General features: G+C 29.0%; 1 protein-coding gene across 1 annotated transcript in view; it reads left to right on the top strand.

Annotated features, from left to right (window-relative positions):
• The window catches only part of LOC124355871 (lachesin-like), a 64,110-nt gene extending 52,258 nt beyond the window's left edge, over window positions 1–11,852 (top strand). The window contains exons 5-9 of the mRNA XM_046807026.1: window positions 2,744–2,872; window positions 4,522–4,806; window positions 6,310–6,372; window positions 7,173–7,328; window positions 8,059–11,852. Coding sequence (XP_046662982.1) covers window positions 2,744–2,872; window positions 4,522–4,806; window positions 6,310–6,372; window positions 7,173–7,328; window positions 8,059–8,144 — 719 coding nt within the window. The 3' untranslated portion in view covers window positions 8,145–11,852. The remainder of the gene's footprint in view (window positions 1–2,743; window positions 2,873–4,521; window positions 4,807–6,309; window positions 6,373–7,172; window positions 7,329–8,058) is intronic.
• Window positions 11,853–13,491: the final 1,639 nt, after the last annotated feature.

Here is a 13,491-nt window from a genome sequence, read left to right as displayed (position 1 = left end):
CTATTTAAATCAAGTATAGTGAAATGGATACCAATATTACACGTTTCTAGAAATCAGTCTGATTTATTTAAAAGTTTATATTATTTTCTTTTGCATCAGCTAATAAAGTGACAGAACTGCTTCCACGTTGTAAATGTGATTTTCATTGATGCAGTATTCATTTAGTGCATTAAAAAAAGTCTGATACAATTGCAAATTATTTATTGATTGGCTTTATTGAAAAAGTTACTTTTAAATGAAACTGGAGACAGAAAATAATGCGTGGTTACTCAATGTTGGAAAATTTAGCTAACAAACTGATAGAGGCTCAACCGTTACTTGTAGTTTATATGTAAAATATTTTATAACTAGAAAATTATGGGACCTAAAGAAAAGGTTTGGTAGATCATCTTTCTGTAAGATCAATAAACGCTCTCAATCTCAAAATCTTTGACGTGAACTGTGTATTTTAGGAGTTTTAAATGTAAAACGTCAAAAGGACATAGCTACATTCCGAAGGAGATTGGTTGAGGGGATAGCGAAGCATAATTAGTAGAAAGGGACAGAGTGATTTGTTTTCTGAAAAGGCTGACCGTGATCGAATCGTTAATTTTAGAAAGGGTCAGAGTGCATTTTATGTTTACCTAGCACTGATTCATTTTAAATAACCTTTGGTTAAATACTCACTGTATAATTTTAAAGTTTTTTGCAATAGCGGGTAGGGGAATAGTGATTGAGGGGGTGGAACAATCACTCCCAAGATACATGTGACTTTGATATATTTATTCTTATAACATAATAATATACTCATAACATACTAATAATATAATATACTACTTTTAACTTCCTGGCAAATCTAATCTCGGACTTTACTTATTAATATCTTCATGCCCCGAGTTTGCTAAAACATCACTCGTAAAGGTCTGGGGGCATGTAAAATCACTTAAAAGTATCAAATTTTACAATAAAATTATTTTGTTGTAATCAGAATATCTGACCAGTTCAGTCTCTTCTCCAAGGTATGTACCGGTTAAAACAGAGGTCGTATACTAAATATAAGGGCAACATCGAGTCACAGTAAAATTTTATACAATAAATGTTTTGTCACTTTTTGTCTTAACTCTAATGGTTAAGCCATAAAGCGCGCGTAAAGTAAATCACGGCAGTTTTACATGATTATTTGTGTTCCAAAGCCAATTTTAATCGGTCTAGAGGTTGGAACACAAATCTAGCGCAATATATTTATTGTAAATTAAGTGAACTTTGAAAAAGGTCATTTTGTGTTTAAGCGTCTATCTATTTGTTGTCCTGGAAATTCCCTCAAATTCCAATTTTGGTAAATTCTTGTCAATTTTATAGCTTAAATTATTCTTTTACTTTGTTACACGACCACATTCCATCCTATTAGATTCGGTTTTAAGATTAAGTTTATTTTCTAAAATAATCCTTTAATCATTTTAACTTAACACACATAATTTTGTTATGTGTTAGCAAAACATTAGACCCACACAATCCTCGAGAAAGGATACAGCTGGGAACATAATATGTAAACCCCTCCTCCGAACTCAAATAATTATTAATTCATCTTATACCCGAACTCGGCGAACAGCTATCAGGGTTTTTGAGCAAGTCAAAAGCGAGTAATACTAACGATACCTCCTAAAAATCTTTATTATTAGTATTCAACCCTTTCATAAACTAGAAAAATAAAAAAAACATCTTAGCAATAACAAACTCTTTGAATACAGAAACGTTTACATTATAATTTGAGGTGCGTGATAGGTATTTTAACAAATAAAACATGTAGAATCTTGGAGCATTCAAAAAAGGTTTATTTTACTATCACTATTATAAAAAAATACATTTTCGAATGTAACTTTTATTTTGTACAAGGCCTTTCGAAATCAAAGATTCCATCATTTGTGAAGTGCCTGATGTTGGAATCTTTGATTCAGAAAAGCCTTGGACAAAATAAAAGTTATATTACAAAATGTTGTATTCATTTATACTAGTAATAGTACAATAAATAAAACATAGTTTATTAACTCGTAACGGGCAACCTGATTATAAACAGAAGTTGATTTTTAAGAAAGCATGTTCAAATAAATAAATAAATTGTAATTATATTCTATAGATTGTTTTAAAACATTTCAGAAAGATCCATCTCTGCAATGTTTTTACTTTTTAAAAGGACCGGAACTATAAAGAGCATGTTCTTTACATTTTTGGAAACGCAAGAGTTATCAAGAGTAGGTAACTATACACCGGAAATGCAAATTTGCCATGGAAAATTAGATAGTATCATCGGAAGAACTATCTGTTTCGATCGATGGAACTACATTTTCAAGCACTTGTGACGATCCGAGACTGCCATAAAGCATTATGTTGGTGGAATTTAAAATTAAATCGCAAGAGTAAATTTGAAACCCACTCACCGTAACTAGCAACTTTATCCTATGACCTTTCACAATACTTAACACTCAGAATTCTAAATTGGATATTATTGCACAGTATTTCTAAGTATATGGAATGGAGAAATTGTAAAAATATAACACTGTAGGCTTATATCAACCAAAAATGACCAAAAAACTAATATTAAAGTAAGTTTTCATCCACGAATATTATTGAAAGACCATGCATCTTCAGTAACTCATTATTTTACATCGCTTTCTGGTAGATCTGTATTTATGTTTAGTTATTCTGTTAAATTGGTTTTTGATTCTGTTTTTAAGTGTTTGTTTGTGATCTGATCGTATCGTTACAGTGAACGTGTTTGATGGTGATTTTCTTAACCTCACGAGAATATCGAGGACAGAAATGGGAGCTTACTTGTGTATTGCCACTAATGGAGTACCACCATCAGTAAGCAAGCGGATCATTGTTGACGTCGAGTGTAAGTTCAATAACTTATACTTTTAATTTTCCTATGATGGTTTATGACATTAATAAATAGATGATGTTTTTTCTATATTTATGGATTTAATTAAATACGTTAAAATGTATTGAGTAAAATATTTTAAATTTCTTAGTTCAAAGAAATGTATCTTTGAAATCACATGCAAAGATAAGTAAGATACTTTGTTACGAAAGGCCTAATAAACTACTATTTATTACTGTTTTATATGGATCACGAGGACTCGAATAGGATGAAACGAATTGATACTCGAATAGATCTGATACGTGACAACTGCAGACGTATGGCACTAGGAATATACAATTATGGGAGTACAATATTAGGGAGTAGAATAACAAATGGGGACCCCTCAGCGTTAGAAGCAGACTTTACAAAAGCGTGAAGGTTCTCAAATAATGATTATCACATAATCTGCTTAGCTAATAACGTTTTTATAAGATGCATTTCTTAACCTTCCAACTATTTCCAGAAATATAGAGTTACATGAAATGTGCAGTAATTTTATTCGCCTGAGGGAACCACAATACGAGTACCTACGACATACTTGTTTTAAGAGCTAAAGTTTTAACAAGTATATGTTTAAAATAATTGGTTCATATATAAGTTTTTCTTGCATTTATCTCAAATAGTTATTTAAAATTTTTTTTATTCTATAAAATACCCAGTATTTTAATAAATTGCTTTTTAATCTACTGTACAATAACTGTCCAGCTGTAAGACATGTTGTATAACACTGTTATTGCAATTCCACATCGGTGATTCATAATATAATTACAGATAATAATGTATTTAAATGCTAACTAATTGCGCTAATAAATATTTATAATATCTGTAAAACTTAGGAATGCAAATTAAGGACTACAGAACAGTATAATGATCTAAAACTTCAAAATAACAAAAACTAGTATATTCATGTGTGGGAAATTCATTTTAAACTTAGTTAAGTATTACTCCCTTGAAGGTTTAATAATCATGAATCGTCTTGTAACTTGTTATTTCCATACAAACAGTAAAAGTCATTGTCCTGGTATTGATGCATTTATTTACAATCAGATTATTTATTAATGTTTATTCTGTTAGAATTTCATAGTCAGTTTTTAAACTCCACTGATAAACAACAAACTATCTATATGTTTACCTTGTTTATTGTGCTCTCCGCCACAGTTACTCTCAGGATTCAGCCGTGAGAATAAAATATATTTTTGAGCAATAATCTCAAAATGAAGCAATAAAATTTTATAGTCCCGACTTTCCAGATTGATGCTCAATTTAATGCTTAAGGGTTAAAAAAAAATTCAATACTAATAATTAAAGCTACGATATAGACGATGTTTTTCAAAAATTTGGAGCGTAATCTGTTTTAAAATTTTTTTAAACATTACTTAAAGTTATAGAAAATCACATTGTAATATTTGTATCTGTTCCTAGTGGGTGTCCAGTTTTCTGAAAAAATTAAGTGTAGCTGTTAAAAAAGAAAATATTTTTCAGGCTCGATGTAGTGGTGCACATTGATGCTAAATGACTAATACATTAATAAGCACTTTCGAGTATTTATTTTACATAATGTTTACAGAAGTTTTGAAATCGATAGTAAGATATATTTTCAATTAGTATTTTGTGTTTTTTAGTTTCGCCGATGATCTGGGTGCCAAACCAGCTGGTGGGCGCCCCAGTGGGCACGAGTGTCACTATTGACTGCCACATAGAAGCCTACCCACGGGCCATCAGCTACTGGGTTTACGAGAACGTGATGCTACTGCCCACCACAAAGTATGGCACTGACACTTCCGAGAACAGCTACCGATCCCATATGAAGCTCACGGTGAACAACCTGCAGCCACGCGACTTTGGAACTTATCGCTGTATCAGTAAAAACTCGTTAGGAGAGACTGAGGGTTCCATCAGACTTTATGGTAGGCCTGCAGAGTTTCCAGGGTGCTCAGTAATATTAAGGTCGTTATATTTAACGTCTGACCGCTTAAGGTAACGGCCTAGTGTGGCCATATGGATGCATACTATTACTAATATATAATTAACAGTTCTGATATTACATAATAGAAACTATTTAATGACTAGGTTCTATGCATATATATGTCTTTGAACAATGAATATTTTTATTTTGAAACATTGAGTGCTCACACTTTGTGTTAATTTCTCGCTTTATTATTAGGGCTGATACGAGTTAAAGTCAATTCAGCTATAAATTTATAAGATTTACGGGGTTTATAACCCTCAGTACCTAAAACCACCCCCGTTTGGAATGTTCCATTTTAATATTGCATAACGCAGCTTTTAGAATCGATAATTGTATCAGAAAGTCCCAATAAAGTTGAAATTTGACTAAAAAATCGATCTTATAAATGGCTCGGTTAAACTCGTTGGTTAACTTAGTACGTCATTCCGTTTCAATATTTTGCAAAACTATTAAAACCTTACCAATTCATGGACATAAAGAAGGTAAAACTGTTTTGGAATGGTTATATAATTTCCTAAGTATATATTTTAACTTTTTTTGACTTGATCAGTTAGTTATAAGATATTAAATAAATGTAGGTACTCGTAAATCCCATGAGAATAATAAATTAATAGTATTTTAGTTGTAAAAACAATTTACTGTACTTACTATTTCCGACTAGATGATTAAAATGTACAATAATTATAGACAATATCCCCGAAATATCTCCCTATATTATTGGATATTATCCTTAGACCAAAGTAACACAAAAATAATACACTGAAACTCATTTTCGAAATCTCCATAAATATAACACTTTATTACTAGTTTTACATCACGTTTATGTTCAAGCTAAACATACAGTTAATTATGTCGCGGCGTTATTTATGCATAGTGAATAGGTCAAATATCCCCTAGATAGTGGTAATAATCAAGACAATGTAAATAACCTCCAGCCTACACATTTCATTGTTGTGGTTTCTGAATATAACTTACTGATCTCAGTATGTTATTTAAAGTTATGTGTAACACTATTTTGTTCATTTAATAAAAACATTATTAAACTATGCATTTTATTTATATTGAATTAATTATTGTTATTAATAATTGAGGGTGACATTGCTTTCTACAAAATTGTCTTTTTAATCCTTACATAACTAGCGATTTAATATATTCTTATTCAGTGGGCTATCCCTCTCAAAATACAAACACTAATATTTGCTTGAATAGTATATTTTGGGGAATATTAATAATACAAAAGTATAATAGCTATACCTGTATATTTAAATATTCCAAACACCCTGTGGAATTTGTAACAAACAGTATATAATTTTGTTTAAATTAGAGGCATCTAGTAATGTACTCAACGTGTTTATTACAAATTAGTTTGCTTATTGGTTTTAAAATATATTAAGTTTTATTTTATAAAATATACTATGATAGTTGTTTTTTGTTATTTCAGAAATACCACTGCCTTCAGTAGCCCCTAAGGAAACAGAACAAAAACCAGTCACCAATAAAGACAGTAAGTAACTAAAATTACTGATATGATATGAGCATAATTTAAGACCCATTAAAATTTTACACATACATTACTTTATTAATTTAAATGTTTTCCGGCAAGTTTTTTTGTTCAAGATGTATGTACATAATATACATTGTGTGTGTGTGTGTGTGTATATATATATATATATATATATATATATATATGTATGTATGATATATGTATATTGCATGTTTTTAAAGTATAATAATTATTGTACGATCATAAAAAGTATACCCCACATGGAATTGTATTCATTGTTTGTTAGGGGTTTGTTACTAATTGATTGATTGGAGATTATAATAGGATGATGTACACCCTGTCGTAATAACATAAAAACAATATTTGGACAACTAATATCTGCTTTTAAGTTTCTAGGCGTATAACGTAATAAAACTCATGTGGAAATATATGTATTTCAGAAGTATAGAAAAAACATTTATACACTATTAATAAAACATTTTCTTAAGCAATTCTTGTGTATTTCTAACTTTGGTATCCAAGAGAATTGTTAAACTTACTGAGTGTAGGTTTTCTCAAAGAGGTACGCATCACAAAAATAAAATTAGTAAAACTTTAACTGCGAGAGCTCTAAACTAAGAAGTATTACACACGTTCCATTTAACATGTACTGCTGTTACTTGATTTCTCTGATGTTTTTATCAAATCCATAAGTTTAAGTCAGTCAAACAGTCCATTATTAAAAAATTGCTATTATCATTTAGTTATTTATTATACATAGAGGTTTAGAAAATAGTTTTACATGCATACATTTGTTTAAGCGGAGAAGCCAGCAGGGGCGACAAATGTTACCAAGCTTTCTCAGCTGGGCAGTGCGGCCCCCAAGACATCCACCCCTGCTCAGTTCAATAGGGAGGAAGTGCCTGCCCCAAGGGACCCCCCGCCACCACCACCCCACAACCACCTCGCCCCCTCAGGTAAACAGCCCAGATTGCTTCCACCAGATAGCTTTTATTTCCTCTGGGTCTTATCAAATCTCTTCTTCTGTCTTGCAATTTTAAGATAACCGAGACTGGCGTTGTTGCGGAATGTTGTTCTTAAAGGTGCACAGAGGAAAGTGAATAGCTAATTTTTTACATTCAAATAATGTGCACAAAATCATTTACCTTGAAATTGATTTAGAATTTGTATAAAACTTTCCAAACGTCATATTTTTTAAATTTATTAGAATGTTGGTTATGTTAAAAAAACATAAATGCACAAAAAGGGAAAAGTGGCATATTTTATATTATAATGTTTTTTAAAGACCAATTAAAGTCTCAAGTCAAATGCGAAATAACCTGTTACTCTACATGTAACGTAAAATTGGATCGCGAAAAAAGTTTTAAATTGTAACTAAGAAAAACTCTCAACACATATTATTCACTTTTGGTAAGTATGAACTTGTGGAGCAGATAAATATTTCTACCCATTTAGGTTTACCATTATAATGTTAAAATTGTAAGAAATTTATGCAACGTTTTATTAGACTGACAAATGTTAGGAAATTTTTAATGTAAGGAAATTGTTGAAATACTTACGTTTATTGATACTGTATTTCATGTTTCAGTATGCAGAAAGTAGTAAACATATACCATTTTAGGTTATGTCTAACTTTTAAAATATATATTAATTCACTGATAAACGTGCAATATTATGTTCGTACAGATTGTGGACACATGACAAGAGCCGTCTACTGGAGACTACTCCTGCACCTTGCCGCTGTATCTTTAATCACATCTTCGTGTTACTGATGTCTTTAGATTTCCGATTAGATACTAAGTCTTGTGATCAATTTGTACATTGTTTATTTGTACATAAACTGTAAATAATGTATATAATCAGTGATTTTTTGCTAATACCCAATATTTTAACATTATTCGTATTGCCTTATACATTTGGTTTGTTTAAAAACACACAGTTGAGTACTCGTAAAAATTCGAAATTATTTTTTTCATGTAGTTAATTGATAAAAAATCACATTTTGTCCTATAATATTTGGATATATTCATTGTAGTAGATAAAGTTATAATAATAGTTCATTTACCAATATTTTCATTAAATACATTAAACAACACAAGTACCTTTAATCCTCGTGACTTTTGAAAAACATTCTTTATGTTTGGTATAAAAGTACTGATATTTTATACGTAATTCTATAATATTTTATTATTTGTAATTATTTTACTCAGTAACGTAGATATTTTTTGTGTTTTTGTACTATAATTTGAACACACAAATTCTGAGTATGTAATATTATTTACGAATAGGTGAAGAAAATATTTATTTTGTAAATGTGTTATAATTTAAAAATCCTTCTTGTACCATATGAAACTTAGGTCTGAAATAAAATAATTTCTATATTTTCACCGACACAATAATAATATTAAATTATTTTCAGAAAAATATTAACACAATTTTTTTTATAAAACTAAAAGTATCTTGTGTATGAAATAAAAGTATCTACTTTTAGTTATGAAATACACACAAATATTTTCTGAGTTATATTATTTTGAAGCTAGTCCCACTATTATCATAGATGTATTTAAAATTTTTCCATAGGAAAATTATGTATTGTTGCTTTATTTGAAAAAACCATTACACATCATTAACATTTTGGTCAATTGGATAATTTTGTTTGACACTGAGCGTGTTTGATGATGTATTTACATAAATAATTGAAGTTGATATGAAAAATAGATACAAAAACACCTGTATTTTACACGTTGTGAGAAATAAATGGTATGATGGTTGAAAATTACAGATGTAGTTTAAAATTAAAATATCTTAATTTGTACAATACAAATAAAACTTCCGATCACCCAGATATATTCTCTTTGTTTAATATTCTTCGTTTAATTTGTCCACAAATATATCAAAAGAATACTGTTATAATAATTTGCTATTAGATAAGCTATTTTATAAATCGTAAAAGTTAAGGGGAATATAATTACACCTTTTATTCATGAGATGTTATTTGTATGGATGGCCATCTAGCATTTAAGTACTAAGGCATTTCTGAATTAATTTGGCCTACTGACTTGAAATTTTTGATTGACAGTATCTTAATGCTCTTTTGAATCAATTTATTTTATAGATTTGTGGTAAGAATGAAATAAAAGTGTGATAAATAAAAAAAATTTAACTCATATTCGATAAGGTTAAATTGTAAACAAACTTTAGAAATGTAAGATTTTACGCACCATGTAATGCAGGAGATTCAGGAATGATCAATATGTATCTCTATCACTTGTTACAATGTATAGCCTACCTAAAGTTGATAAAAAACTACTTGAGGTGCATCTAGATTAAATGTTACCGAATACTATACTATTGAAAAAAATGCACCAAGACAGCAATCATCACTATGTTGACTGTTTCCCACTCCCAGAAGTTTCCTATTGTTTATTATTCTTCTCTTGAACTTCTTTTCGCGAATTTCAACTTCTGTTTCTGTCGATGTTCAATGGCCCTTCAACTATTACTCGCCCAAATTTTACTCAATAAACTTTAAGAGAATGATGTTAAATATTGTAATACTTGGTATTATTCCCGATAGGTAATTTACAATTATAATAAAATATGAAAACCTTAAAAATACTATAACACGATTTTTTATCAGCTATTGTCTGCATATGCAAGAAACATTACAAATCCTTTTAGACCTTCATCCATCTATAGCAACTACATAAAAGAAATAAATGTGAGATTATTTGTAAATATGAACAATTGAGCGTCCGAAGAAAGCTTAACGCTATCAGTTTTGAAAATGTACGACCTGATTGGTAAATCATACTTAAATTCAAGTAAACCTTTAGGTGTATTTAATTACATCCAGAGTATATATTGTTCTATCTAACTTTGTAATGAAATAGAAAGAAATGGAAAACATATATACTCCTCTTAATGTAAATATCTTCAAATGTGTTGTAATTTATTCTCGGCAAACACACACACACACACACACACACACACACACACACACACACACACACACACACATATACATAATATATATTATTAATTTATATATATATAGATGGAGGTGTTTTATGTTTGAAGTTTGCTTCGTATTGATTTTTATTCCTTTAGATCAATAAATATGCCTTTTGAAAAATCTCGAACAACACGTCTTAGTAAGGTAGTTTGGGTTTTGGTTCAGTTGTAATTTGCATCTTATTAAAAACGGCTATTTTTCGAGTATCACAATAGTACATTCCATTAAGAAATACCTAAAGTAATGTTCCAATGTATTAGTCTAAAAATGACTAGACATTGAACCATATACCTGCTCTATACAATACTACAATATTTTGATAATTGCTCAGTAATTTGTTACAATGATTTTAAACTACATCTATATTATATTATTGAAAGAGTATTGAAAGTTCTGTATATTTGTATATTGAAATGAACATTAATTTGTTATAATTTAAGCAAATATTACATTTTAGTAGGCTATATGTAAAAAATTTTATACATGAATAATAGGCTAAAATACAAAGCAATTAAATTCCTGGTATTACCTTATTATTTGGTTTAATAGTTGTAGAAATCTTTATATTGAATAATATGTTCATTTCCCTGTATATTTTAATAAAAATTACAAAAATTCGTAAAATAAATTTAAAACTTGCGATTATATGACGTATAAAACATGATTTTACTGTTTTAAACACAAGGTATTACATATCATTGGCGTAAGTTGTTTGGCAATGCAGGTGTAATTTTCGTAAGTATAATCACCATTCTTAAAATGTTTATAACTTTCAATTGTTCCACAATTTGTTGTAGAAGATTTAAACCCACTCATAACATTTTATTCTTTCTTTAACAATGTTTATGTCAAGAAGTGCACTGTTGAACGTCTACGTTGGATTGATGTTACATAATAGTTTTTCATGTTAAAATATTAACTAATCTATATTTCATTGAATAAGAAGCTCTCCTTATAATGGAGGAAACCTAAAATAGTCCAAATATATTTAAATTTGTGTAATTATCCTAAATTTAAAATTTGTGGACAATTTGTACTTATGTTTAATTATATTTTGTGGTAAGATTTTGTTATAAAGTCAATTTATAAGAATACAACTAATAAATTATTAATGAGTTGATAGATCATTTAACGTGTACTTGCTAATGACAATGTTGTTGCTTTTTATTGTTAACTAGTTTTTAAAACACTGATGTACATATATCACTAATGTTCTATATTACTGGATAATTTTATTGTTGCTGAAAGTGAGATTGAGTGACAAAACATTATTTGCGAAACGACAGCTTGCATGTTATAATACACCTCACTGAACTATAATATGAATAAAGTAAAATATGTAAATTGAAATAACTCTGTTAACTGATATGTATAAATTACAATATGGCATGTAAAATACACCTGATTGTATTTGTGTTGGTAAAATTGTCTGTTAAAGAGAAAGTAATAAATTTTCTGCAATATATTAGGTTGTGAAGTAATTTATTTAAAAAAGTATACCCTGTACAAACAGCGAAAAACAACAATAGCATTTTTCTTGTATGAGAGTAGGGTTTAGAACAAATCTCATTGTGATTACTACGTATTAATCAACTATATACAAAACTCGCAAAAACCATAGTAAAATCTATCATGTCAAATGATAAATGAAATAATAATTATACAATTTAAATTTACAATACACGTAGAAGTAATATCACGCAAGGATATGTTCTACTTTATAATTACTTAATTTAATAATTGTTTCTGCATTTCTACAAATGTTATTATAAATTGAGCGTTGGTTAAGTGTAATTTGTGTCTCTCTGTCTGTCCGCAACATAACTCAAACACAAGCTTACCTATAAACTCGAAATTATGTATGAAGCTCCATATTTATGTGAGGAGCACTGAATACAGTAATGGTACATGTTACTTGGATGGTTTGTACACTATTGTTATTTGAAGCAGTGTTAATTAAACTCACTTTAATTAATTAAATTCAAAATACTTTATGTAGTATGATATGTCGAGAAAGAGAATTTTTAGGTTTTAAATATTGCATGGCACTTTATTCTTACATTGATAAGATTGATTTCTAGGATGCTTTATGTTCAGTATAGGAATTCAGCACACTTATAAACTAATCCTCTAAAAATGTAATTTCTTAAATTGGCTTTAAATGCTTTATAATTGGGTGTAAAGGAACTTGATCAACACAATAAATTAAAATAAAAAGTTAAATATATTTTGCATCAAAATGTAAAATGATGAAGTATAGTAGTTTTAATAGTTCATGTGGTTATAATCTGTATATCATAATTATAATGAATTTAAAACCCCTAAATAAATAAGAGGAAACTTAATTATTTTAAGTTTCTACAAACATAACATATTTCGAAATCTGACAGCTGAGGCTCTGTTAGATACAGGTATTGCAAAGTAAAGGTTGGTGACGACGATCACTTGTAATTAAGATATTTAACCAAGGCCTATGTCATTTATAAATAAAAGATTTTCACTTCATAATCGACAGTAAATGTTTTGGATATATCAGATATAAATTTGTTGTTTGGATTCACTTTGGAGCTAGTCTATGATATCTTTATCCCATTGAGTCTACTACCCATACATTCATATACAAAGAATCCATAACTTTGCCCTCCATTTCGTTTAGTTTTTCATGATAGAGCCTGCTGCTTCAGTTAACAAAGTAGACCTAATTTGTACACAAGTTGCTCTTAGAACTTACTGTTAGAAAAGACGTAATATGATTGAATTTGATTTCAGCTAATCCTTGTATTATATGACGTTTTACACTCATAATGTTAAAAACTAAAAACGGAATCAGCTCTTATTAAACAGCGAATCATCGTATAAAATTAAAAAAAATATCATCATGACATTATTTAAGATTTAGTAGAAATTATTGAATTTAGGTTATCAATTATTACGCTAAAATATTGTTTATTGGATTGTTTTATTTATACATTACTAACAATCATTACAGGAGCTGCAAGTTTGCTTCAGAATTAATGAAAGTACCCTAACTGGTGTATTCTAGCATTTTGTTTCATTACCAATATACCAAGATTTTATCTTTGTTTCATTTCTTAAAACGTATA

This window comes from Homalodisca vitripennis, chromosome 2 (assembly GCF_021130785.1).
Source record: "Homalodisca vitripennis isolate AUS2020 chromosome 2, UT_GWSS_2.1, whole genome shotgun sequence".
NCBI lineage: Eukaryota > Metazoa > Arthropoda > Insecta > Hemiptera > Cicadellidae > Homalodisca > Homalodisca vitripennis.
Note: the sequence above shows the minus strand (reverse complement) of the source record. Positions and strands in the feature narration are given on the sequence as shown.